General features: G+C 33.9%; 1 protein-coding gene across 1 annotated transcript in view; it reads left to right on the plus strand.

Moving 5' to 3' along the window:
- Nucleotides 1-27,247, plus strand: part of LOC110993927 (SH2 domain-containing protein 4B) — a 32,372-nt gene that overhangs the window by 3,785 nt on the left and 1,340 nt on the right. The window contains exons 2-9 of the mRNA XM_022260350.2: nt 20,157-20,271; nt 22,201-22,317; nt 22,792-22,965; nt 23,367-23,573; nt 24,599-24,773; nt 25,139-25,243; nt 26,134-26,235; nt 26,697-26,891. Coding sequence (XP_022116042.2) covers nt 20,167-20,271; nt 22,201-22,317; nt 22,792-22,965; nt 23,367-23,573; nt 24,599-24,773; nt 25,139-25,243; nt 26,134-26,235; nt 26,697-26,891 — 1,180 coding nt within the window. The 5' untranslated portion in view covers nt 20,157-20,166. The remainder of the gene's footprint in view (nt 1-20,156; nt 20,272-22,200; nt 22,318-22,791; nt 22,966-23,366; nt 23,574-24,598; nt 24,774-25,138; nt 25,244-26,133; nt 26,236-26,696; nt 26,892-27,247) is intronic.

Raw genomic sequence — 27,247 nt, forward strand, 5'->3', positions numbered from 1 at the left:
CACCTCTAGCACTGAGAGTGTCTTTGCACGGCGGTATAATATCAGGTGAATATCCTGTCCGTTTCCCTGTGTTCTACAAAAAAATCAAGATCTAAGAAAAATTCTGAGCACATTTATTGTCTTCAAATTTTAAAACATCCCGCTAGTGTTCGATCGGAATATACAAAATCGGAAGGTAGCAGTCAAAAAACCTCAAATAGCAGAGAGAGATACATAGACAACCAAAAAACGGATGTCACATTTATTGGTCGGTTTTTTTCCAATTTTTTTTATAGAACGGGCAGGAGGCTCACCTGATGTTAATGTATATTATTGTAGCGGGAAGAAATATTCTGAGAATTTGAAACTACCCTCCCAAGTAAAGTACCAGTACTTAATGTTGCATAAACAATTTTTGTTGCGATTTTTAGACTCTATCATTTAAAACTCAGGTATTATGCTTCGGGTGGCACATAATGTAACTCCACGTGCCCAGGATATCAATGTTATGTTATTTAACAGTTACTTACGTTATCAGTAACGGTTGTTACGCTGTGATGCAACTCTAGGAAGCGATAGCACCAGTGTATCGGGGTCTGACCGTTCTTCGTTATTTTTATACAAAAAACAATGTGAACTCGTGCAAATGGGGCAGAACTGGGCCGTGTACACCGTAGTATTATTATTATTGTTGCATGATGCAAATCTTTTTTAAAAGAGTACCGAGAGTTCTTTACGCCGGCTTTTTCGCTTAGCCTACAAATTCTGTCTTCTTTGACGATGAGTAGGGATGCCTAAAGGTTCAAATTTAATGACGTTGTTAAGTGATACCTGTCTATCTTATGTTCCATAATATTTTATTTTTATTTTTATTACTATAGTTTAATTTAAGTATGTTGAAATTGTTGTAGTTTAAGAATGTTGTATATCTCTAATATAAATTACATACCTTAAATATTGTTTACAAAGTTTTTTAAGTAAGGCTGGTGAATAAAGAATATCCATGGCGCAAAATCACCTGCATCATGAGCATACCACACACACACACCTTTACGTACTCACATTAACACCATCACATACTCAATTAAGTACCACTTTGTTAAATGTATTGAATAATTTTCATTTGTTTGTTTTCTTTTGTTAATTTTTGTACCTTTTTGTAGTAAAATGTATTGTATTCCATCTCTAGCTATATTTGACATATATCTGTTTGTTATTATATACAATTTATGATAGCTGTAGGATAACGAAATAAAAAAAATCTTAAACACAATTTAATATGAAGAAAAAAATTGATATTTGCTTTCAGTAGTATTCTGATTATCTTTATATATATATAAATGTGTATACATGGGGCAAAAGTGCATGCCGTGAAACACAAACATCGTTCTTAGAAGACACAGTATTCATGAATTGTTCTGAGAAATGATTTAATATCGACTAATTAGACCACAGTTCCAAACAGTCGTTAAAAGTTGATTATAGTTCGTTTTGCTCCGAATACGGAAAACAATGTTATCGCCCAACGTCAGTACATTGTCATTCGGGTCATGACGGTGGGCCATTAATCCAGTATGCGCATGCGTCTGCTTTGACAGATAAGGTTTTGGGACATTAACATCAAACGATACAGCGTAACTAAGTCACATAAAAAGGGCGAATATTTACGACCGAAAACCAGTTCGGGTGAGGTTGAAACACCTGTCGCATGAGAGCAACATTTCTTTAAAACTAAAGCATATCTGCTTAAATCAAATATCAATTTTAGCCAGTATTTTTCAGTGTTTGTGGCGATACAGCTTCAGTTATCTGTATCATCATTTGTCAATGTAATAGGCAAGTAGGTGATCAGCCTGGACCTGACACTCGCAATCGACTTTTTGTAAGGCAAGCATCACGATGTTTTCCTTCACCGTTCCAGCGAATGATAAATGCGCACATTAGTGCAAAGCCGGAGATCGAACCTTCAATTACATTTCGACAAATTAAATGTTTTTTAAAGTTATTTTTATTAATTTTTAATTATATTTATTACAACTACGTAGGTTAAGAAAATTGTAAATACTGTATATTTGATAGTTATGTTCAGGCTGTAATAAACTACTACGTAGACTTATACACGTGCATACAAAATTGTTTTAAATTACGCGCATTACCAGTTCACAAATTGAACACGTAGAGCGAGAACTGGCACTCTTTAAATATATGCACTAAGAATAACTAAACTTTGTCAAAACACGTTGAATTTTGACATACGGCAGTTTGAACCCATATCCGATTTATTAAGATTTCAAGTAAATAAACAATATATCAACTACTCGCAAGTCATTTAAATATTATCTAGTTTCTTAGGTGTAAGTAACTAATTTCATTAATAGAAATAATAAAAATAAAAATCAAAAGAAATTTAAAAAGTTTGGTCCATATGGCAGTGTAACGCTGGCAGCATTTCCTCTCTGCATTGCGATACTAATTCGTTGTAACCCCACGGCCAAAGAATCAGTACATTAATATATGTACTATTGGTGTATAGCCGGGATTTCCAAGACCTTAGCGATTAGAGTCGCACGCTGCTCTTAAAGTGTTTCTACACTTGATTAAAGGAGCAGTGTTGGCCTAGTGGTTTAAGCGTGCCACTCTCATACCTGAGGTCGTAGGTTCGATCCCTGGCTGTGTACCAATGGAGTTTCTTTCTATGTGCGCATTTAACATTTGCTCGAACGGTGAAGGAAAACATCAAAAAGTCGACGGCGTATGTCAGGCACTGGAGGCTGATCACCTACTTGCCTATTAGATTTTAAAAAATGATCATGAAACAGATTCAGATATCTGGGGCCAAGACCTGGTTGGTTGTAGCGCCACTGATTTATTATTTCTTACACTTGATTAAATGTGTTTTAGATTGAAGATCTTCAATCTCCCACATTTATTGATGGTAGGGGAGCCCACGATGCTAAATGGGGATTTACTCGAGCGTCGTGGAGACCTATTGGGTTGCAAAGCTTAGATGATAAGAAGAAAAAAATGTTATATGATATATACCTTTTCATCGGTGGGGAAAGCGGCTATAGATGTTTAAATATGTAAAAAAAAACTGTTGCATGGACATACTCGAGCGCGTCAGATATTGATAGCATCAATGTCCTACGTATTTTTAATAATGTACGTATGTTAATCTGATCATTTGCATGATGGGGGTGGTTGTACGTAAGGGTTAAAAATGAAAAAAAAAAAAATTTAATCGAGCGCGTCAGGTTTTCTAAGGGGGTGTTAAGTGCACCAAAACAAAAGCTCTCATTCAATAATCTGACGATTTCGATCTGACGCAAACTCGCAGCCATTATTATAATGTGCAAAAAAAAATCGCCATTTTGAAATACTCGAGCGCGTCAGATTAAGATATATATGGTTCAGATTTATATTCTAAACGTACTGTCTCATAATCTGACGATTATCTAGAGGGATTTGCCTGATCTGACAAAAAAAATATTAGAAAAACGGTTCACCCTAAAGGCCATCCCTGCAATTCCATTCCTGGGCGCTTAAAATTGTACTTATGAGCTTGCTGAGTTCAAATAAATAATATTTCTATGCGTTTGAGTTCTCCCAGCTCGAAAGTCTGATAGAAGTTTCATAGAACACTATTTTTGAAATTTTCAAAGCCCAATAACTTTTGAATGGATCAAGCAATTTTCCCGCGGTTGACGGCGATCGACGCATTTTTAAGCTCTAATTATTTAATTTCATCAAAAACGATAATCCGATATGAAATGTCGAAGTTATGTGATAGAAACACTTTTTTCGGTTTTCTTTCGTTCACGATATCTCTCGAACGAATCAACCGATTTTGACCAGTTTGGTGGCGATCGACGTCGTTTTTCAAGCTTAAAGGTGGATTAGTTTTTTGAAGTTGATGGATAAAGCCGTTTAAAAGTTATTGCAAAAAAACACTTTCAAAAAAACAAATTGTTATTTTTTTAGATTTTTCAAAATTTCTCAAAATCTATCGGTCCGAATCGGTTCAAATTCACATGAAATCTAATTTTGAGGGAAACGCGGAGAAGGAAATGTAGGCATCACGCAGCTGCACGCGTTTATCGCACGAACTTTATCGATGAAATTTTGTTATTTCGGCTTGCGGAAATCGTCAGATTATATATTTTTCAATATACTTGAATTATTTCATTCAAAATAAAAAAAAAATTAGCTACGCTGGAGAATGTCAAGATGACGTTTTTTTTTTACAACTTTGCTGCCCTCCCCTCTCTTTACGTCACTCTCAAATTGTCAGATTAGTGGAATATACACTTTTTAGGATGTGATTAACTCACACTACCTTAATCTGACGCGCTCGAGAATGTCTGATGATCAATTTTTTTTTACTAATCTGATACTGTATCCTTCACGGGCGGCCTTATATATGGGCCTCATATTTGGTGGAGGTACTTAACCGGGTACAAGGTATCCCCCTGTATATTAATCTGCCGCGCTTGAGTAAATCCCGAAATCCCCTCTTGGGCTCCCCTACTATGACGTGTACTGACGTGTGATAATGTAATATCCGCCATGTGGAGAGCGGTTCCCCTTGAATGACCACCTGTGTTACAAGATTGTTTGCGGATTTGTCGCATTCCGTATGTTATTTACATAGGTGTGGAATTTCTTTAATCGGAATTGTTTAATCTGTATTTGTTTATATGTAAATTATGTTCATGTAAGGAGGGATCGTGTGTTGATGAATAATTTATTTATTTAACCATTCTGCTATATCTACAGTATATGTTAGACTCTATCTAATCTTAAATATGAATCATATCGAATCTTAAATATGATTATGTAACACATTTATTATAAAAATTCTAGCTCGCGAGTGCATTATGTTATTTATGTTACAGCTACACATATCAAAATAGATCTCATGTGTTCCATGTAGGAGTTACATAGGTTCTTTAATATATTGACGATTATAGATAATGCTTTATGTATTACAATGATAAAATTTGCTTGAAAATGAGGTTTTAAAAACGGAAATCATGAATCATAATAATTAATCCATAATTGTTTTTGTGTTTTCGATAAGATACAATGCGAAAATTATTTTTATTTTTACAATGTAGGCTAAGAAAATTGTAAATACTGTTTGTTTTATTGTAATGATAACCTACTAATAAATAAATATTTGTTTCAGGAATGTAACATATTTACATACATAACGTCCCTTTCTTATTCTGCAATACAATAAGTATACGGTATACATTTTTATTAATTAATCGGCAAGCCGGTTCCTTTCATTATAAGCTTGTCCTTGGAAATTGGCCTCCTCTAATGACTTCCACTCTTCTCTGTTTCGAGCTTTACGCATCCAATGAGGGCCAGCTACTCTTCGCAAATCATCTTCTCATGTTTTCATTTGTCTCTCATTTTTTAACCAACCTTAATTTCTATAATAAGTGCGTCTATATTTTACATTAATTTTAGGTACGTACGAGTCATCTGTAGGTAATCATAAATAAATTAATATTAACTGCTCCAGTTAAAATCGATGCATTTAACCGCTGCCGGGGCATCATATTACATTCCTTTGTTTATAAAAGATTGCATTACAACTGTAACAATAGCAAAATATTGTCATTATAAAACAGATAATTATGCATTGCTCATTGTTATTTGTTGCGATTATATCAATTTTTATATGAATTTGTCAAAGATGGTTTATTTTACGAACTATATGTATATGTTAAAATCAAAATATATTTATTCAAATAGGTAAACAAGTACACTTATGAACGTCAAAAAAATTAAATTAATTGTAAATTTACATTTACTACCAGTTCGCAAGTCAAGGGCGTACGGGTTATGAGCAGTGATGGCTTAGTGGCTTCGTGTGACTCACATCCCCGAGGTAGTAGGCTCGATATCTGGCTGTGCACTAATACAGTTTCTATTTGACAATCGCTCGAACGGTGATGGAAAACTCTGTGAAAATGGCATGTCAAATACAACAGAGAAATGATCATGAAACAGATACAGAAATGAGGCCCTGTCTAAAAAATGTTGCAGCCCACTATTTATTATCTTTTGGCGCGTAAGGAAACATGATAAGAGTAAATTACGATGAACGACCTCACCGTCACAAAAACCCTACCCTGAAGTTACCTATATATAATTTTTTTGTCATATTTAAATTAACTTTAATAAAACTTCCAATGTATCAAACACTTTTTTCCATTGTTAGTGTCGTTTTTTGTACAAACGTAGGTTAAAATTTTTGAAAAGATTTTTGTTTTGTTAAGCAAAAGTGTAACTTCTAACGCGTTTAAATAAGTACACACACGTTCTTTTGTTTTTATATAAATATATAAATAAATGATAATAATCTACGAATGATTTGTTTAAAACATTTCTGAAGCACAGTTGTTATAAATAATTTAGTGGCGAACAAAGTTTACAAATATCATAAACATCAGAACTGGATTTTACACACATAAACACTTAATGATTTGAGAGGAAAGCCAGTTGGCATTCGAATATGATTTTTTTGTTTGATTTTTATTTTAAAATATTTAAGCGTTTATTTACTTAGTTATATTATTATTTATGTTGCATAATTTTATTCCTAAGTAGTTATATACATATAAGGCGTTAATAGAATTTTATTTTCAACGTTGCAATTGATTCAAATGTTTCAGTTACTATGTTTTGGTAGAATAAATTCTAATTATAAACAAATATACAGAATTTACACTATTATAATAATAGGCGAGGACGAGAGACAAGTGGAGGAATTTGGAGGCTTCGAATACTTTTATTTTATACATAGAAAACTTAAAACTAAAAAGTTTAGATGTATCATTATACGTGTTACTTACAATTTTGTTGTGATTGTGTAAAAATTGTTAGAAAGGTGACAATATGACACCGCAACTTTCTAGTGAGTTTTCTGATAAAGACGATTTTCACTTTAGCTCACACATTAACAGATGTTACAGATTTAAAAATGACTGCTTTTTAAATGATGATATCGTAAATGTTGGTGCGAATATTATCGACTATATAATATAATAACTTATATATTTTATATCTATGTGTCTTAGTTGCTATGTTAGTAACACAAAGACACCTTTAGTCGGGCTACAGCATACTAACGTTTTAAATTATGTGTGTGTGTCTTGGTCATAGTGATCAACACTATTAATACAAAATATTTTTACACAGTTCATTTCAAATATAAATACATATGTGATTTATAATAAACATCGTTTTGTACGTTGCTTAGCCAAAGCCATTCACAGGACTACGAGGGTTATATATTATGTGTTTACTTTACTATATTACAAAAGAATGTAAAAACTTCTGGTTTGATTTAGCCTTAGTACCATAGGCATATATTACTTATATTTATTTATTTATTTTTATTTCATTTTGTTGGACAACATCTTTCATAAAAATATAAAACCAAATATATAATAATTAACAAAGAATTACCATGAACCATACCATAGCAAAATATAATACTTATAGCTGCTTATTTCAAAGCCCGAAGCCTCTTAAATAATTTGAAGTCATAACTTAATTCGAAGTGAAAGCTCTTATCGAAATTGATATCGCGAGGGCAAAGTTCGCGTCCGTCTTCCAATTTATGTATCCTCTACTATCTTTGGAGAGGTTAGTAAAACGATTCCCTGAGATCCTGTGACCTGTGCTTCTCAAGCAGGAGACTCACCTGATGTTAAGAGACACCGCCCATGGACACCCACATTGCCAGAAGGCTCGCAAGAGCGTTGCCGGCCTTTCAAGAATTGGTACGTTTTTGTCTTCCCTAAGTCGAATTGGCTCTAAAATACTTCAGTTAAGGATTGTTAAGTAACCGGCCTTTGATCATAAAGGTCCAACCACACATATCAACTCGGAAAGAGATTGTCACCGTACCGCCTTTCGCCTCGCCGTTAACCAGGCGTCAACCTATCGTGTACACATAGCCAAAGCGTATTAGCAGCTCCTGTTTGTCAACTCTGCTACGGAGACGAGTTCGGAGCCTGTTAAATTTTTTATCAAGATACTCACTGCAGCGACTGTTGACGACGGTTTCCGCAATACAGCGTTTTTTACAAAGAGATAGGAGATATCATTTAATAAACACGGTTTCACATGAAATATTATATAATATCCATTCTCGTATAAAAATAGTAATTACATAATATTGTTTATTCGAGAATCAATATTAATTTATCTGTATTTTTTAACACTTTTGTAAGTGTTTAGAAATAGACATTTAATATGTGGAATATTAAATGTCTATTTCTAAACACTTACAAAAAGAACACTTATACAAAGTAGCGGAAATCGGAAGTAGGCGGTGAAGGACGGAAAGTATGGTTTGACATGAAATTGTTAGCTTACTGCATTTTTTGTATCCCATAAGGAACTAATTAAAACTCATTAAAGTTAGTCATAGAGTTATGTTTAAAGGCCGTTTTGAATAGCGATTCGAATTGTCGACGACTAAGTTACTTTGACTTCATCCCTTGACGTTGCGTTGTCTCTGCATCTTCTACCGCATTTATTTTATTATTCTTTATTACTCAAGATGTCATATGGTGTAATGGTTGTAGCTCCTTACAAACGTTGTGTAAAAGAAAAAAAAAACTTGGCGATTAAAAAGAGTGGCGGAGAGTTTATTGCCACTTCTTCTCTTCCGTTCTACGTCCTTGATTTGAGAACTGGCAGTAAATGTAAAATTAGAAGCTTTTAATGTATATTTCTTTTTTTTTTACGTTCATAAGTGTACATTTTGTTACCTATATGAATAAATGATTTTTGATTTGATTAGGAGTTGGTTGGATTAATACCAGCAGCTGAGTTTCATCTGACGTCGAGGCAGACGAAATTCCATCCGTATCACTTCGACATCCGAGATTTTACAATTGAACGATTTAGGGAGTTTTTGTCGCAGCTGCCACTGAAGTATTTTCCTACCAATTTAACTTAGGGACCTTCAAGTAAAGAGCATACCAATTTTTTAAATGCACACTTCTCAACCTACATAGTAATAATAATTACAAATTAATGAAAATAAAGTTTAAAAGTTTGGTTCCTGTGGCAGTGTACCTTTAACGCTGTCAGCATTTCCTCGCTTTATTGCGATACTTATTCGTTGAGCGAGGAAAGCACAACGCAAACACAAAGCACGCCAACATAAAACTTTAATTAACGCCTTGATGGCTGGAAATCTTCCACAGTCCGTTTCACAAGGCATTTTCTTTTGCGAATTAGCGAACTGTGGAAACGACTCCCGGTGGGGTCTTCCCTGTGAGAGGCGACCTCCAACTATTAAAAATTCGAGCGTACTCCTCCCTTGAAGGAACACTACAATTCGGTGTCTATCGGCTGCGATGACTGCTCTTTTTCGGCATTCCGCAGGCTCATTTGCCCTCCCTACTTTACATATATATAAAGAGCGCCAGTTCACTGTACCCCACAGCACCCCCCCGCGACGGACCAAGCCGAGGTTCGAGTCTCACAGTAGATGCCCTTGCGCGAGTCGCGGGAAACCCCCCCTTTCCGGCTGAGCTAAGCTCGCCAAACAGCCCGTGCTGAGCTGTAAAGGCCCTTCAGGCCAACAGCGAGATTCCTTAAAAAAAAAAAAGTACCCCACAGCCAAGACTCAGCTCCAAAGGGAACAAAATCGAAGTTAGAGAAATGTTTTTATGTTTGGGTATAAATACATTTTTGCGCGTGAATTTCCATACAGTTTGATTCTGGTGGATACAGTTACTCGAATATAACGCTATTTTGTAGTACAAAAATATTATTTAAGAAATGTATATTTCTTTATCACAATGTAGGTCATTTTGTTTTAAATTAGAATGTTTACACAAAAACTTAAATTATGTTTAATGTCGAAATCGCAGAAATTGGACCACGCATTTAGGGTTGTCAACGTTGAAATTTTTTTAGCCTTCGCCTATCTTGTATTTCTAATAGGCAAGTAGGTGATCAGCCTGTGCATGATACACACCGTCTACTGTTTGTGTAAGACAAGTCGGTTTCCTCACGATGTTTTCCTTCACCGTTCGAGCGTATGTTAAATGCGCACATAGAAAGAAAGTCCATTTGTGCGCAGCCCGGGATCGAACCTACGACCTCAGGTATGAGTGTGGCACCTTAAAACCGCTGTGATAGATCAAATACTTTTACTAAATATTTAAGTCTTGTTTCTATTAAAGGAAATGTCTGTCTCTTAATAAATCTTTCTAACGTAATGTAAAAATGAATATTTTTTATTTCTAGTAACCACACACATATGGCGCCCATACCAAATTCTACCAGTGTCCAGATGTGATAACATTTATATTCCAGTCTAGAATTTAGTTCGCTTACACGTAAACAGAATTTTAAACAGTGACGCAAGCCTATATACCAAAAACTTTTAGTTCACATATCATCGTATATTAGGTATTATTATAGAGACTATGACTGGTCTGATAAGGCCAATTGTCCTCGCTTTTATTACATTTATTTAATTGTAATGTATTTCTATGTTTAACAGTGTTAATAAATAAAAAAAATAAAATGAAAAATGTAAAATATAAATCTATTTATTTCCATTACACAAACGTAGTAAAGCAAGTAAAATAAATTATTATTAATATATAAAGGCAGTTTTAGATTGATATGAAAGTATTTTTTTAAAACAAATGCAGTAGAATATATTCTTAGTCTATACAAGTTTTAGAAAGCTCAATTTATTATATGTATATTTATTTATATTTTGCTACATATGTTCCATCTATAGGGAAAAATAATACAAAACATAACAATTATAAGGGACGCAACGGGCGGCCTTATCGCTAACAATCGATATCTTCCAGGCAACCCTAGTAAGGATAAACTAAAAAAAAATGTGATCGGTAAAGTGCACGAAGCGCATAACTAAATCTAATTAAAAAAATATAGTATCACCAACTTTAATCTAAAATTTAAAAAATAAGCTAATCTCACGGATTAATGAATTGCAATACAAAAGAATAAGAAATACAAGAATTACAAAAGTCATGATTAAGCAGGATAGGATATGATTAAGAAATGTTTGTGTAAAATAGTTTTAAAAGATGGTCGGGCAGCCTATTCCACAACTTAATGGCAAAGATAACGAATTGGCTAGGAAGCTGTGAGATGGTATTCATTTATTAGAGAAGCATTATAAATAGTTGTAAGGACATGAGAATTTGAATTAATTACTTAAACTCACCTTTAATTACAATTGTTTTATATTGACAATTAGCACACTGAAAAAGCAGTTTTCTCTTTTCTAATTATGTCTTAAATAACGTCTGCTTTTAATTACGTCTTGTAATTAGAACGGCTGTGTAATTTTAAATTTATTATAGTCTGTGGTGAGATTGCCACCACGCAGAGGTCATTGACCGCGTACGTATTTCGTAATATCAAAAGCGAAATTATGTGAGCTTATTATCGCATAAAGGAACAAAAACTTAACTGCAAACATTTATGAGCGTGTTAAAAATTTGTAAACACAGAGTTGTTCAGGTTTTATTTGACCTATGGCGTTTTATTTGATAAAACTATCAGATGGTACAAATTATCTTAAAATTACTCATGCTTTTGTAACTTCATAAAAAAAACTTGAACTTTCTCTTAGGGTCTAAAAAAGAGTGAACAAATTCCTAAAAGGCCGGCAACGCACTCGCCAGCCCTTTGAGAGTGTCCACGGGCGGCTTAACTTCAGATGAGCCCTCTGACCTGGTCTATAAAAAAATCATAGCCTGCTGCGAAATTATATAGGATACAAATAATTCGTTGGCAATACTTTTGGATGTATTAAAAAAATCACAATTTCATTGCTGTTATTGAACTGTCAAAAATTCACGCAAAAGTAACTTTCAACTGTCCTAACAAAAATTTCCCTCCATTTTGCTTGTCAAACTGTCACAATGACAATGCTTTGTTTGAAATTGCAACAACCATCTTTCAACCTTTTCTCTGGTCTAGATTCGAACAAGGATGTTTTTTGTAAGCAAAATCTTGGCCAAGAAACAAAATACGAGGTCGTAAGACACAAAAGCATACATTGAATTAATTTGTATGTGCATAAGCGTGGATTAGATCTGCCTTTTGTGTTTATCTACATTTTTTGCAATGTTTTCAAATAACTGTACCGTTTCTGGGTTGAGAGAAATTACTCATATGTACGGTGTGATAAAATTCTTTTTCTTTTAAATCATTAACCCATTGGCCAGTTTTTCTTGCCGCTCGTGGAATTCGGAGTAGGTCATGCAAATTTTTGCGTTACAATAGCGAGATTGAGGAATGTGTTTGTAAATAATTCGTGTTTAGAATTACTAAAATTACTGCATAATCGGAATGTTATCTGTGATTCCAGTTGAGGTACATAAAAATTTGAAATCAAGATAGCCAGAGAGTAAATGTATTAACCATTTTATTTGTTTATTATATATATTATAACTATTAGCTAATTATAAATTTAACTTAAAACCTTCGGGTTCGTCGACTCCGCCATGAGTATTTCATTTTTTTTGTTAGGTGTGATCGTGAACAACTAAGAGCTTGAAAATTCCGTGTTTTGTTTTATTGTAAATGGTTAGGTTAGGTACGGTTAAGTTAGTCTTATTTCGTTTTGTGTATGAACGTTTCGTTCACACACTTGTCTGACGACACTTTAGCGACTTAATTAAATATCGAACTTTATTAGACAGGTGTCTAGAGTTTCAATAAACTGTCTGATTTAACTACTTTACTGGGACAAACAGTTAACGAATTATTTTAACCTAAACCTATGTTTTTGCTTGGTTGACCGTTTCGAGTCTGTTGTGTCTACCTGCATTTTTGTTACTGTATTTGTTTTGTGAATTTTTGTATAGGTACGTTCTGTGCGTTCTAGTAATAATTATTTAGTCTTGTAATGTTTTTCTCAGTAAGCGAATTTGTTTAATTCATATGAGAAATAAAGTTATTCTAACCGTTAACCGTTTGTGTCAACCCTACTCTGAATCCTTTGTGAACACGCGCGTCCTTGATGAACTGGCTCGCCCACTGGGTGAGGCTTTCTTTGCTTAGGCAACGAGATTCCAATGATAAATCGAGTGTAGTATTATATTATATTTGTCGTAAAGATTATATAAAAAGACAATTTTAATTTTACTAAATATTTTTTCTCTATTATATATCGGACACATTGCTGTGTCCATAAGAATATATCCTGTATATATTTTTTTTTGTTTAAGTTCAAATTACACAAGTACATTACATACATTTTTTATAGAATAGGTGGCAATCGGACAGGAGATTCATCTGTGACTCACCTGTTACGTGATAGCGCCGCCCATGGACACCTTCAATGCGAGAGGGTTCACGAGTGCGTTGCCAGCCTTTGATGAATTTGTAGGCTCTTTTCTTGAAGTCAAATTGGTTCAGAAATATTTCAGTGGACGGCTGGTGCCACATAGTGGTGGTGCGCGGCAAAAACTGCTAAAAAGAAAAAGCTCCAAACCAATTCAAACATTGAGTTAATATCTTCTTTTTGATTTATATTTATTTCCAACACACAAATATACAGTATTTATTCTAATCCTACATAGTAATAATAGTTATTACATTGAGTTTTAGAATTTGAAATCAAAGAATAGTTATATTGAATTTTCTTTATTATCCATGTAAAGTCTGAGTCTACATAGTTCATAAATAGCAAAACTTTGATTTGATTGAAACATCTAACACATAAAAAAATGCAATTGTAATCTATAAATCCTATAATAATTAATACAAACGCGACGTTTCCTTGAAATAAAACAAAGAAATCCGGTTGAAGCGGTAAGTCACTCGATAGACTTGTTTCTAACTTCACACTTAAACCTGTTAGCTGATACTGTCATTTACCTTCACTTTTCTAACTGACCTGTTGAACTTGTGTGTAATTACGCCATCTATTGACGATTGTCCGAAGATTACGTTTCTTTAAAATAGTTTGACAAAAATGTACTTTCTTGGAATTGCGCCCCGGCTCGCCCATGAATATTGTTAATAAAAATATTACCGATGTAGTCGGGGCGTAATTCCCGACGCGTTAAATAGTAGCAGTGATATAAGTCCCTGGACACTATGGCAGGGGAGGCACACTATAGAGTGAAAATTAATTTAAAAAAAAAAACTGCCGTTTTGAAGGCTCTTAAATCTTAATGTGGTTTAAGTTTGCATTTTTGTTTGTTTATGACTGTTATTTTTATCTGTTCTGTTCTGTTTCTCCACATCGTCGTATTGGCACAGGGTGTAAAGATAATGTGTATGTTTGAAATAAATAAATAAATAAAACTTTTTATTTATTTATTTCGTAAAGTTAGTTTTAGTTTTTATTTATAGTATTAGTTATTATCAAATTTGTTTATTTTGTGGTCGTTTCTTTAGTTTTTTTCTTCGATATATTGCTTAAGCTCTAATGTAATTGATGCGTATGTGTAAGTGTGGAGAATTTGTGACGTCATATTTTCTTGTATTTTTAGGCATACACATTGTTTTAGAATGTATTTAAAAATAAGTAAATTGCAGTAAATCTGCTTACATAATACTTGAACCATCCCTCAGCAGCCAAAAAAATAATTATAGGAACTCCTTCCCGTATGTTCCTTAATCCGAACAGGCATTATTATTTAGTACGTATATGTATTATGTATCAACCTGAGAATAGCAAAATTCTACATATTTTCCCTTAATGTAAACTTGTCTTAGCTGGTGCACTACATTAAATTAGAAAAAAAAGATGGGAAATTCTTGGTCAACTATCTCAGCCCAAGTATTCTTCAAGAACTCGGTTTGTACCTAGGCAATATGTGCAATGACAAAGGCTTGTTTGTGATACCAAGGGCTAAGACCAGTCTGTTACGTTTACTGAATGATGTCCGTGTTCGCAGTAGCGATGTTGAGTATCTTATGTGCTTAATATTATATTTTGGCTTAGTGTAAGGATTTGGAGTAGGCCTTTGCCGACTCGCAAACAACTGCAAAATACCAGCAAGATACAAATATTGGAATAGTATTTTTTCCAATACTTAGTTTAACGTAATCTATGTTTATACATACACATAATTATACTGTATGTGTACCTAAAATGTTAATCTAAATAAGAGGCTATATTATTATTATACTGTAAAGTGGTATGTATTATTGTGTATAAATACATTTTCTTTACTGTTATGTAAAATAAATGTATTATATTTATATTTGTTGTATATGTTTCAAATACTCAAAAGTAGTCCAAGGGTAAGAACAAGTATGTACACAATCATTCTATTGAATGTATTGTAATCGTACAGATGACTCTGTCACGATTTTTACAAAAGCACATCATTATACCCAAAGATTTCTTAACATTAGAATAATTGTGTACTTAAATGATGTATCCATGGCCAAAGATACACGTGTTTATAATTTTTAACTTAAATGAATATTCAGCCAACACTGATAACGTCATAAAAACAACTGGTGTTACTGTAGATAGAGTATAGAACTAGATAAGCTTCTAAAATAACAATAATAACTAAAGAGAGAAGACATAAACGTGAAATACTTAAGTGCAAGCGAAACAGAGTATCAGTTTTTCTGTCTTTATTTGCGTATCGGGTTTTATTTGTTTACCACCGAGCCCTTGGTCGGCTTGGTGGTCCCAAACATATTTTTCAGTGCAAACCGACTAAATTTTGAATCATGTTACCAACGTCAGGTAGTTGCCACACTTCGTGTCCTTTGTAATTAGTTGGATTATAATATTCGCTATCTCACACGCTGTACGCTGATGACGGATATAGACTGTCAAGTATAAGTTGGCGTTCCAGTGGCGGCGCCTCCTACAACCCTCTGTGTTGCCACTTTTTTTGTTTAGTTTGGATTGATGGATATTCTTAGATATTACATTAAAGGTAAATAAAAAACTCAATAACAAAAAATTATTTTTTATAGTAATTATGGTCTGTTAGAGGCATTATTCCTTCCATGAATTCTTCAGAGTCATCTGTGTCAGAAGAATCTGAGTCGCTGCTATTCAAATCAATTAAAAATGGTTCCATTACTGTTTCAAGGCGGTTGTCTGTCATACGATAATTATTTTCAACATTCTCTTCTGACTTCAGTTCTCGCTGTAAAATTACTTTCCATGATTTTTCCCTCTGAAACTATACGGTTCACGGTTCTTTCAGAAACACCTTAAATAAAACAAAAAATATTTTAAGTTATCCATCAATCACATTTACTTTCAAAAGCAATTATTATTTTTCCCTAAATTTGGGGATATAAATATCACTTTTAACTGGCAATACTTTACCTGTCAAAGCCGCTGTTCGAGCATTCACTTGTTGAAATGGAATAATCGGCCCATTGTTACATTTCTCCTCTTCACAAAAACGTTTTACAGCTAGAATAATTTCTCTAGCTGCACTCCGCACTACTTTTGGCATGTTTCGTAATGATTTTTACACTTTAAAACACAAATTATTAGCACCGACACACGTGAGGCTACCAAGCTGTTAGAACTGTCAACACAACTGTCAAAATTAGTACCTTTTTCTGCCACACGCCAACTTACACATGACAACCTATAGACGGACTATACCATAGTCCGTCTACGGGCGCTACAAACTTTGTAGGTGCGGGCTATAGATTTCTGTATCTTTTTTGTGATAATTTGTTAATTCGACAAGTAAGTGTCAATCTGTGTTTGACGTACGCCGTCTACTTTATGGGCGAGTTGGTTTCGTCACGATGTTTTCGTACTTGCTTTTCGCGTCTTTAACGGTACGTTACACAGATAGAAAGTCCATGTGACAATGTTCTTTATATATATAATTCTACTGTACGTGTGTATGTCACTGAACTCCTCCTAAACCAAATGAACAGCTTGTATATATGTGTATATTTGTGTTCGTAATTAAACTCCTATGATTTTGATGAATTTTTCTATGTGTTCAGGATGTCGAGAATGAAATACATTATTAGATCGCAGTTATTTAATCTAAAATTCATGACTATTACGCTGAAAATGACTTTACAAAAAATATAGTAAAGTACGTGTGTACAAAGTACACATGTCAAAAGTGAAACTTCTTTGTAAATTAATTATTACTAAGGTTAAATCCCAATAGATGATCATGAACATGAACATATATTCAAACTCTTTACGCACTGTATAGGTTCTAATGATAATATAAATAAATAATAAGCCTTTACTGTACAAGACGTTTGCGACAAAATTTCGAACGAATATATCAACCAATAGCGTGTTTTTTTCTCGATCTGCCTTTCTCGCTCTCTCTCAATCGGTCTCAGTCACTCTCCCTTTTCTTCGACAAAAACGCTGCACATCTCCGTAAAAAAATTACCCTAATGCGCCTAAAGAAGTTTCACATCATAAATCTACCAGTATTATTACATTTTTTTTAACTTCTAATTTTTTAGATACTTATACCCTTAACAATGCGGCTTATGTACTCTGTAAGCGTTTAAGAACGGCTTTTTAAAATGTATCAGCGAATATATTCAGTAGTAAGTGGACTTTAAATTAAGAAAAACACGCGTTTTTATTAATTAAAGCTTATAATCAAAGTGAAAATGAAAACTGAAGCTGTCAATTTGAATCTGAGCTACACGTAAATTTCGCTTTCTATGTGGGCAACAGGAACACGCCAAGAGGGAACCGGTTTGAGGAACTTATACTTACGATATCAGGCATAGAAGACTTATTACTATAAACAAAAATGATATGCCTGCCCTATATTTGTCTATATGACTCCAGTTTGTTTGCAGCCCGCCTCCGCACTCGCTAGTGCAGTCTGAATGAACATTTATTAAGACTTTTGTTGTTCAGAAAATGCAAATATGAGTTCCCGTTACTCATTCCTGTATATAAATATTCATACACTGTCAGTCCCATTGTGTCATGTTGGTTCTGAGAACAGTTGAATGGTTTCAAGTTTAAAAATATTCAGTGTTTACGATTGGTGTTTTTAAATAAGCTTAACAGGAAGTATAACCACCTGTAGTTGTGTGAGTATGATGCTTTATAGAATAAAGGGCAGACGGGCAGCAGAACCAGACCTGATGTTATGTGATACCGCAAAACTCAAAGTTAAAATATCTTTATTCATATAGGTAAACATGTACACTTATAGGACATCAAAAAAATAAATTAAATTTATATTTACAACCATGGACACTCTCAATGCCAGGAAACTCTTCTAAGAATGGGTGCGCGGTTTTCGGAAGTTCGGAAAGATTTCAGTGGGTAGCTGAACCTAAATTGCGTGGGTAGAAAAAATATTGAATGATTCTTCATTGTCAATAACTATTACTCCAAAGAAGAATGACAATTATTTAGATACATTATTGTAACATATCATGTACTTATGAAGTTTTGTATGTTTTTGTGAGAAAATAAATAAATATTATTATTATTATTGTTATTCAATGAAGTAAATTCCTTTTGAAAGCTCTGAAGGAACATGAACCACGAGTTCGAATTGAATTATTTTTGTACTAGTCCATATATTGAGGAGGTATAATAAATTATTAGTATAGCAAGAGATAAAGATGTGCATCATATCTCATTTACTTTGGCCACGTGATTGATGTTTAAGTTTCTTGTTGCTAAATATTCAGTGCGTAACGTATGCAAACAATAATATTTGCATTTTTACACTTTCAAACTAATACGATGTTCTAAGTAAGAAACTAGGGCAGAAACTTTTATTTAATTCCTTGTTTCCTATTTTAACTGTAACTTAATACTAATACAAATTGCACTAAATAATCTAAACAAAACAAGAAAACGTATAAAACCTTTTTATAACTAATTATAAATAATGCAATTCTTGTGAATTCAGTAATTGTGTAACTAAATATACCTACCTATACGTCTCACGAAATTATATTCAGGTTAATCAATAGGTAATGTAGCCTAGTGTGACAGACTTTTAAAGGAAGGAAGGTATTGCGTTTAATGACCTGGGAAGATCAGGAACCTAACTAATCTTACCAGTGTCTGGACCGAAAGCCCGAATGGCTAAGATTAAGATTTTTTTTTTACATTGACTTACGAATGTAAGTGCGTGCTCCTATTTCACCATGTTTACTGCTGATACAGGACAAAGTTTTTTAATTATAAATTAACTATTAATTACTTAAGATGTCACGTGGAACATGATGTAATGGTTGCAGCTCCTTACAAACATTATATAAAACAAAAAACTTGACGATTAAAAAGAGTGGCGGAGAGTTTATTGCCAGTTCTTCTCGTCCATTCTACGCCCTTGATTTGAGAACTGGCAGTGAATGTAAAATAAGAAGCATTTAATATTTATTTCTTTATTGATGTGTACATTGTGATAATTAATTAATGATTTTGAGTTTTGATTTGACTTGTATATCTTTAGCACGTTCATATGACGGTCATTGTGGTAATTTGTAGTCTAAGATTGTAGGTGTCGGTGGACGAGTTGATATATTAATTTAAATAATGTATAGATGATCCCACGGGGACCATAAACGTGATTTCAAATTAAACATAAGAACTATTTAATATAAGTTCATAACGATGTACAATGTTAATAACTAGCTAACGTAATCGTAATATTATCGAAGAGTTTTCAAAAACACTTTACATCTAACATCTTGACATTGACTGGTTGACATTTTAAAACACGTTTAATTCGTTTTATTATGAGATGTAGCATTATACTTAAAAGTCGGCAACACACCGGCTAGCCCCTGGCGTGGCAGGTACCCATGAGTTTTTCAGTCTATTCAAAGTGACTACTGCTGTTTTTCCCCCCTGTCATATAAAAATAAGTATATAGATGGGTCGTTTATTTAATGTTAAATTTCAGTTTTGTCGAATTTTTTATATATTATCTATTAATACTTTTGTTTTTTGTTTCATATAATACATTGTTAATCTATGTATTCCGTTTGCCTTTATATGTTGTCTAAGTGTTTTGCTATCTAATATGTATCTTAGCTGGAAGATTACTAATAAATTGTTATCAAAAGTCCTTGCCAAGATCCGATTAAATAGAAAGTCGTTTTTAATACAAACGCGCCATCGTTACATTTACAAAAAATTTAGATCGACTTATCTATGATATACTCTTTTTCAGAGCAAGAACCATGCTGCAGCAGATCCTTCGAGACATGTGGGTTGACCCGGAGATCCTCGCCGAGCTGGATGAGACACAGAAACAAACTCTCTTTTGCAAAATGAGAGAGGAACAGGTAATTTTTGGTTTAACTTTTCAGAGACTATTATTCTGACTGAATGAAGTATTTCCGAAACAATTCGACTTAGGGGCCTTCAAGAAAAGAGCGTATCAATTCTTAAAAGGCCAGTTACGCAATTGCGAGCCTTCTGGCAACGTTAGTGTCCTTGGTGTCACTTAACATCAGATAAGCCTTCTGCCTGTTTGCTTCCTATTACACTAAAAAGACTTGTATCTTAAAAAATAAAAGTTATTGTAAATTAAAAACAAAACTTGAAGGTTCATTGAACTTCTTCAGTTATCAGCCCCATGAAACCGAAATTATTAGTTTATATTTATTAATTTTACGTCCTCAACTTGAATTTTGAGTTATGTATGTGGTAATTTTTTCTTTATATTTCGCTACAGGATTATGAATAGGTTTATTTAATTTTTTACTTCACTAATGAAATGTTACTGAAACGACCATTTTTAAACACTTTTTTACAAGTTGTTACTGTATCGAATACCATAAAAATCCATATCCTAAACGATTTAACGCATTGGTCACGATTCATTGTTCTAAAAATACCAAATCCGTGTTATTCAAGGTTGGTCTTAGACAATTTGCCCTTCTCTTCAAAGCCATTAAGCTGAGCTTAATAATGCCAATCATTTCGCAACTACTAGTAAATAGAAATATGTATTACATAATGTAAAACAGCATTAGTTATTTACACACTTGATTGAAGAGAAACGATTAACGATGACGTTTTGTCAATTGTCAACATCCGACTGTCAAGTTTGGCGGCAAAAAAAAAAATGAAACTTCGACGTTCATTGTGAACGCGAAAAATTCAAGAACTACACAATGTAAATAAGACTACATTTTTTATTCTAAATTGTTTTCTGAATCTTTGGCCAAAGTCTGGGGTTATTTTTGCCAAAAATCTAATTAAAACGCCCACTTTTACTTTTTATTTTAGTTGGTGTTATTAAAAACTATCTAATAATTAAAACTCGTTTATTGCGACAAATGATACGCTTTCATTGCGGACGGATTTAATTGAATTATGTACGCACATACCTCGAATTAAAGTCCAAATTTCTATTGCATAAATATTGTTATTAAATAAATACTATAACACTGCTTCAGCTGCCCACTGTAGTATTTCTGAACCAATTCGAATTAGGGTCGTTCAAGAGCGTACCAATTCTTAAAAGGCCGGCAATGCACTCGCGAGTCTGACATTGAGAGAGTCCATGGGCGGCGGAATCAGATAACATCAGAGCCTCTGCCCGTTTGTCCTTTTTCTATAAAAACAAATAGATCACTTAAATAATTACAATCATTAGGTGTATGATTTCTTACTATGTCCTGCTTGCGATTAAAGACAATTACTTTTTATATAATCAATTTCTTCGAGACGTCATGTGAATTATGGTGTAGTTCTATACAAATACGTTGTAAACCTTCATACATGGCGAAAAGAATGGTGGAGGGTTTATACCAGTCTTACCATCCGTTTTTCCTATGCTTATGTAGTTCTTGTGGGTGTCACTATTGGAAGATACACAAGACTTTTATATCGTAGATCTTTTTATTCGATTATAGATCGATGTATATTTGTACATGTAGGTAAATATCGCCCGTTGCATCCCTTGTAATTTATATATATTGTGTTATTTATGTTACTTTCTTTATAGCAACGAAGTGTGAATAAATAAATAAATAAAATATATTTGTCGTTGGTATAGACTACAACCATTTCAAAGACAGCATAACCTTACAAACAATGTAAATTCAAATTCTTAACGTAAAAAGGAAAAGTAATTTTTTGTATGGGAAACATAAACAGCGCGTGGGCGTCTTTGGTACTAAACGACATACAAAATAGTGTTAATAATGGACTTATTCCTTATACCATCCATGCTTACTCACTAAATATATTAAATTATTTTTCAGGTCCGTCGCTGGCAGTTATGGGATGATAAAGTGTGTAAGGAAAATACCGAGCGAAAATTCACTTCCAATGGGAAAAAACAAGTGCAATTTCTCAAAGGCGAGGATGGAGAACCTTGGGTTCGTAAAGAACAAGATATAGATTGTGTCATGGGTGATATAGTCTGTGTCCTTGAATGCAAATATTTTTTGTGAAGTTTTGCTGTAGGCTTCTTTTTCTTGTATTTAATAACATCTGAAGTGGAGTTCCCCGCAGACAATTGTCTTATTCAAAAAATTTAAGTGACGAAATTTAGTGAAGTGAAATTTTATGACTCCAAAGTACTGAACATTTTCCAAATAAGCTATGACTTAAAGGTTAACAGGTCATAAAATTAAAAAAAAAACAATTGTCTTAACATATTTTTACAAAGGAGGCACAAACCTAAATTTTCATTCATTATAAATATTGTAGTTAATATCAAGTCAAGAATGATTTTTTCATCCGCCATTCTCTATAGTCTGTCAGTAACAAATGTTTTGCCGGGTTTGCTCCAAGACTTAATTTATACCTCATGTGTCAAACAAGTAATACATTAAGTGATCTAAAATCAGGTGTGGGTGATGGGTGAGCATCCCGACGACCAATCTATCGAGTGCATCTTAGCTGAAGAGGCAAGACAAAGAGCACTCGCCCAGGCAAGAGAAGAGGCACACCAGCTGCGCAAATCGGTTGAAAAGGAGCTCACACATCTTATTGACTATAAACCTTTGGATAGCTTGGAACAGGTATGAATGTTATGTATATGTATTGTAAAATAGTTATTTTGATAGATAATCCAATCCATCATTCATTTGAAATAAATATAAAAGTTTTTTGCGCCTGTAAAAAAATAATACTTAGCAGTTTTTCTATGCCTGTCCACGTTTTCGGCAGGCGTTTTTAATATTGATTTGATATGAAATCAGGATGAAAAGTTGCTAAACCTTCTGAAGTTCTGCCTTCTTATTATTAAGTATTGTTATAATTCTGTCTGTTCCATATACTTATTTGAATAAAATATTATTGTTCATCCCATTCTCAGAAAGTAATGTCCAAACATCCATATACACATGTTGCGTTTTATCAACATAAATAATTTAAAACAATATTTGTAAATTTAACTTGAAAAAACAAATTGTCTTTATAGAAATTCGACCTATCTCCAAAGACCGTAGACAGTTTAGAAGATACATTGGACTTATACTGTACCGTGGATGAACTAAGGGAGAGAATGGAGGCGCTGGAAGCTGAAGATAAAAAAGGAATTGAGAAGACATACTGCGAAGATATCAAACTGGACCTAAAGCAGAATACGCTGCATTTCAACTTCATTGAAGGAAAGAAGGATATTCAAGTAAGAGACTTGTTTTTAAATGTTACAGGAGGCAGACGGGCAGAAGGCTGATATGAGGTAATACCGCCGCCCATGGACACTGGCACTGCCAGAAGGTTCGCAAGGCGCGCAAACTCGGCTGCAGGAATTAAAATGACTATAATATATGTTTATTAGTTTGCAGCATTGGCTAAGAATAAGATTCACCTCTTATATTTGTAAAACCAGTCAATAAGTAACTTCTAATACGTCTCTTCTGTGTCATTCCAATTTCCATCGCTGCTTAAACACAGTGTGATAGTATGAGATGAAAGAGTAGGTCAGAGTGGTACTTAGCAAGCAAGTTGTACTTAGCACTAAGTCTCACCTCTGAATCTTATCCTAATACAAGTCTTCTACTTGCTTAGAAGAAGTATCGTAATAATAATAATTTCTTTGCCAGAATATGCTACAAAAATGTTAGTGTGGTACATTCTTAAGTTTTAAGACAATATGGCGTGAAATTTTGTTGTAAAAGGTAGAATAGAATTAATTATAATTGTCACGCAAATAATCATTAATAAAATAATACAACTTCGTGTACATTTAGTCGTTTTCTAAAAACTTTTGTAGAAGGATATTTTAATGGTAGTTTATTATAAACATATAGTTTTCCTATACATTTAGATTAATTTTTTTACAGCCTATTTCTACCCATGTCCACTTCGATACATGAAAAAAATAAAATACGTTTATTTTGGAAAGATAAGATTATCTAGGTATCACTTATTCCACGTCAATCAATTCAAACTTGTAGGCATCCCTACTCATCGGCAAAGACAGAGGGTGTAGGCCGAGAGAAAAAGCCGGCGTAAAAAACTCTCGGTACTCTTTTAAAAAAGCAAATCATCAAACAATATTTAAAACAAATATATCAAATTAATTAGAGGCAGCCTGCCCAGCACTAGGTCCCAGGCAACTAAAAGATGATCCCGTTGACTTCAAAATATTTATGTTTTTGTGAACGAATAAGGACATTTATAACATCTTAGGGTTTTTATTCCCAGGACTCGAACGTGTGTCGTGGCGATGGAGTGAGCCTCCGTGTTGCGGCGTGGGAGCGTCGAGTAGCGGCGGCTAGAGCGGGCGATATATTGCGGGGCTTAAAAGCGCGGCGCGCGCGAACTTTGCGGGACGCGCAGTTGCAGGCGAAGGACGAGGATGCTGTATGGAGGGAACAGGGTACATCTATTTTAAACACATTTAAAATAGGGGTTTTAAGAAAAGAATAGATGTATTCTGATATTTTGTACCTTTGTACTCAAGATGTCATATGGAACATTGTGTAATGGTCGCAGCTCCTTACAAACATTGTGGAAAAAAAGTTGGCGATTAAAGAGTGGCGGAGAGTTTATTGCCAGTTCTTCTCTTCCGTTCTACGCCCTTGATTTGTGAACTGGCAGTAAATGTAAAATTACAATCATTTAATGTATATTTCGTTTTTTTTTGACGTTCATAAGTGTACATGATGTTACCTATGTGAATAAATGATTTTTGTTAGTTTGTTTGAGTTGAAATATATGTTATACGTTTATATGCTGTTTCAGAGAGGAAAGCGAAGGAAGCGGAAGCTGCTATGAGAGAAATAGCAAGAGCGGCCCGTGAAGCCCATCGTCGGAGCAATGAACCCGAAACCGTCTGTCCTACACAAGGTAAATATTGACATAGACATAGACATATTATTTATTACAAACAAAACACACACACATAAATACACAACACAGCAGTAATCAAAGAGAAGAAATTAAATAAAAGATTTGAAGAGAGAGGTAAATTATTTTTTTCCTTTTCCCCTTCGTCTCGTCTCAAGCATATATTGCGTGTGTGCTGTGGCTGTAAATGGCCCTGGCTCAGCATTATGCTGAGGAGCAGAGTGTTCCACAGCGCTGGTCATTCTGCCAGAGACCACATCAGCTAGTTTGCGCCTCAGTCGCAAAAAAAAAGAATATATTAATACTCAGTAGGAAATGATAATAATAGTATTATTGAAACTTAGCAATATCAGTAACAAAGTCTTGTGTGTGTGGTGTGAAGTAAATAGGTAAAATTATATATTGGTTTAACAAATTATTATTATTACAGCCTCTTTATTGCCATAATGAATAATATATTTTAAATAAGTATATGATATGATTAATTATTACATAATATATACATGCATTAAAAATAAACTATTACAATTTTATTTATCCTTACCATAATTAGTAATTTCAATGTCAATAAATTTTAAGTAATAAATTAATTAAAAAATAATCAAAATCATCATCATTATGGACCCCTCTACGGGTAAAGGCTTCCTCCATTTTGCTCCACGTCTGTCTGTCTTTTGCTTTGGTAATCCAGTTTTCACCACCATGTCTTTTTATTTCATTATCTCTCTATCTATCATCTCGGCCTACATCTATCCGTCTTCTTTGCCGATGAGTAGGTATGCCCATTCGAACTTAATGGTGTGGATTAAGTGATACCTGTACCTAATATTTCAAAATAAACATTTTATTTTTTATTTTATCGTATTATAAATTCTTGATTAATTTTCCAGTAAATAAACCACCAAATAAGGAGGCTGTCGTGGAATGGTTTAGGAAGCAAGAAATGGCGGGCGGCATTTTCGATGGCAACAAACCCGCTGAATGGTTTCACGGTAATAAATAGAAACATTAAAACTAAAGTCCTTTTTCTGTCTTAAGCTTTATATATTAAAATAAATAAAAAACAAGACATTGTTAGGGATGCAACGGGCAAACCTATCGCTAATAACGATCTCTTCCTGCCATCCAGTCAGCTAGGCAAAAAAATACTATAAAATTAGAAGTAGCAAGGAAACAACTTATTTATTTGCTATATTTGTTTTAAAATAAGTGTTTGATGGGATCTTTTTTGTAAAGAGTAGAGAGAGCTTTTATGCGCCCTTTTTCTCTCAGCCAAACCCTCTGCCGATGCGTAGGGATGCCTACAGGTTATTCTTGATCTATGGTTGTTTTATTACTCTATATTCCAACCCTACTTCGAATCCAAAGACACTGAATCCGAAATCTAATTTTCTATATTCTTATTTTAAAAAACAATATCACATTAAATATAGTTTTTTTTTTAATATTTCAGGATTAATCAGCCGATCGGAAGCCGAGCAGGCTCTGTGCAATAAATCAGAAGGTACCTTCCTGGTGCGTTTGTCGGAGCGAGTGTGGGGCTACGCGATATCATATCGAGCGGAGTCGCGGTGCAAGCACTACCTTGTCGATACGAGCGTTGGTTACCGTTTATTGGGCGCTGGACAGATTTCTCATAACACCTTAGGTATATCTCTAGAAAATTCTAGAATACTAATGACGCCAATCAATGACAAGATGCTTAAAATCACGTCAGATTATTTTTAGTGACTGTAGAAAGAGGGAATTGGCCTAGTGGCTTCAATGTGCGACTGTGGTCTTTGAGGTCGTAGGTTCGATCCCCGGCTACTTACATCAATGGGCTATGTGTGCATTTAACATACACTCGCACAGTGAAGGAAAACATCGTGAGGAAACAGGCATAACATAGACCCATAAAGTCGACGGCGTGTGTTAATGAGGCTGATAACCTACTTTCCTATTATATTGACACATGATCATGAAACAGAAATCTGAGGCCTAGACCTAAAAAATGTCAATGTG

This window comes from Pieris rapae, chromosome 21 (assembly GCF_905147795.1).
Source record: "Pieris rapae chromosome 21, ilPieRapa1.1, whole genome shotgun sequence".
NCBI lineage: Eukaryota > Metazoa > Arthropoda > Insecta > Lepidoptera > Pieridae > Pieris > Pieris rapae.